At 54.5% G+C, this 2,500-nt stretch overlaps 1 protein-coding gene across 3 annotated transcripts in view; it reads left to right on the forward strand.

Annotated features, from left to right (window-relative positions):
* LOC119575411 (spermatogenesis-associated protein 13-like) overlaps positions 1–2,500 on the forward strand; it is a 157,636-nt gene that overhangs the window by 100,571 nt on the left and 54,565 nt on the right. Inside the window, exon 1 of one of the 3 annotated variants that reach the window (XM_037923013.1) lies at positions 1–646. This exon is cut by the window's left edge and continues 1,120 nt beyond it. The exons of the other annotated variants lie outside the window; for them this stretch is intronic. Within the exon in view, the coding sequence (XP_037778941.1) occupies positions 1–646 (646 nt within the window). The remainder of the gene's footprint in view (positions 647–2,500) is intronic. 3 annotated transcript variants of the gene reach the window in all.

Genomic DNA, 2,500 nt, shown 5'->3' on the forward strand with positions numbered 1-2,500 from the left:
CCCTGCCCGCGCCCGGAGTGTCACCCGCCTGGACTGCAGCGTCAATTACTCTGACAGTCCGCCTCTAGTGCCACCCACACCCACCAGCGCCAAAGACTCCCCCAGGGGCGTGTTCCTGGAGGCTCGTGATACGCTTGTGAACCGCCTTCTCGGCGCCGGCAGCCGAGGGCCGCCTCTCCCTGACACAGAGCACCCGACCCGCGTGTTCCGGGCAAGGCACAGGTTCGCCCGCTCTGACCACTGTCTGAACCACCCTCCGCCTCAGCGCCGCGTGTCGCACCACTCCGTCACGAGGAGCCGAGAGCCCTCGGAGAGCGGCGTGGGCGCCAGGAGTCGCTCGGAACACGCCCTTATCCGACCTTCGTGGTCAGGGAGTACCCATGGCGACGAGAGGGCCTCCATCAGCGACTGGTCGGTGTGGGCACAGGACCTGCTGGATTCTCTCCACCAAATGAACGGCCACGCCACCAGGAAGGCCTCTTCCTCTTCCTGCTTGGCCTCCACTTCCTCCACACTAGCTTCCAGATCTTCCACTATGGCCTCCGCTTCCTCCACTGTGTTTTCACATTCCACGTCGACCTCGTCCACTCGAATGCCAATGATATCACGCTCGAGGGGTAGTAGCGGAGGCTCAATAGATACCCAGGTGAGTGTAATCTCTATTCGCGTCTTATTCCCTGTGGGGTGACAGAGTATCTCCTGCAGAGGAGAGAATCACTATTCCCCGTAACAGTGTCGCATTTAGCACTTATCTTCGAAGGTGCCGTTGGTAAACAGGTGACCGTTTTTTGTCACGACTTTCCTGGTAACAGACGATGCATGAGGAAAGGGAGACCGAGAGAGCAGAAGAGAGAGGGGAGGGAGCTTCGCTTACTTTTATTAAGCTATAATCCAGTAGTACATGTAACCTAAGTGAAATGATATGCGTTGTCCGGCGAGTTTGTTTTTTGGCCAATGTAGTAATTATTTTAAGTAGAGTGAAGTTGTGGAGGTGGGAAGCAACGAGAAGAGTTAGGGATTGCAAAGGAAGGAAAATCGAAAACTAGCGAAGAAGGTGACAAGGGGAGAGAAGTATTAAAGATGTGGTTTTGGGGCACGCCAAGGAGAGAAAAGAGGGCAGCAAGGATGATGATTTAATAATAGAGTGAGTGATTGGGCTTGTTAAAAGTGGCGAGAATGGGGAGTGAGCGAGGGCGATAAGAGCCCGAATGACTCGCAGGAGGATAACCAACGGACTCGGTCTCCCAGCGAATATAAAGGCAAGTGATTGATAACGCAAGGTTGGGGAGGACGGAAGGCGGTGACGGCTGGAAGAAAGACAAAGGACCTGTCGAGAGAGGGAGAGAGGGACATGGCTGACTTCTGGGAGGGGAGACGAGGGGAAGGGAGAGGGGAGAAGGAGGAGGGGGGCGGAGTTGATGATTAGATTTTCCCCGAGAAAATGGGATCACATCACCACTTCTGCGCCATGCTTAAACGGGGGTCGTTTGGGGATGATCAGATCAGGTGCTCAGAGGGAGGGTATAGATGAGGAGAGACGGGGGGGGGGGGGGGGTCGCCTTTTTGAGGAGGGCGAGGGGAGGGGCGTCAGGCGTAACAGAAGAAGCTGCGAGGTGTCAGCCGCGGGGAGAGAGAGAGCAATGAGCGGAGGACGATCTGCCTGAAATGGAAATGGAAAAGTGATTTGTAAGGAAATTGGAACCAATCCATTGTGCGGGGAAAGCGACGTGCCGGGAACTTGCATGGGAGGAAGGTTTTGCTTGGCCTCGGGGCCGTGGCGTGCTCGTTGCTGTTCTATTTTAGTTACCTTATTCCCCGCGGCAGATACGACCCTGGTGATAACCCACGAGGGGACCATTTTCCAGATTCAAAATTGTCTCTATGCAATTTTGATGCCATTACCCCTCCCCCATGCAGTACCGGCGCCTCTGAACTTAATAGACGCAGTTTCACGCAACGACCGATGCAGGCGGTGCTGTATATGAAAGAGATGTGGGGTAGGGGGGCAGGCAAGACCAGCCTATATCCCCTCCCCTCCTCCTTGCACATAACGTAAGAATTGCCCACCTGGCCCTGAGACCCAGATGCCCATTGAACCGAGATGACCTTTGCATGACATGGGTGTGCGGGGGTTGAAGGGGTGGGGGTGACTTGCAACAGCACACGCATGCCCTGGATGCGAAAAAAAGACCAGAGGTGGAAGTGGGAGACATTACCCACCTCGAGGACCCGGGGCCTCTTGACCTCCTCGGTGGTTGCGGGATCAGTCAATCACGTATGTTCTTTTGAGTCCTTTGTGGCGGCGAGATATGTTTAGCTCTGAGTAGATGAGCGGGATACTTATGTTTATGGCTGTTCAACTTCCGAGAAAGGAGCATGACTCGCGTCCAAAAGTGTTTTCAGTCGAGCGACGAAAAACGTTTAACAGGATTCAACAAAGGGCGGCGTGGACTGTCATGTGAGTGGTAATATATACGGCAAATTTTCCGAGGAAGCTTTG

Source organism: Penaeus monodon, chromosome 7, assembly GCF_015228065.2.
Source record: "Penaeus monodon isolate SGIC_2016 chromosome 7, NSTDA_Pmon_1, whole genome shotgun sequence".
In the NCBI taxonomy this organism is placed as follows: Eukaryota; Metazoa; Arthropoda; class Malacostraca; order Decapoda; family Penaeidae; genus Penaeus; species Penaeus monodon.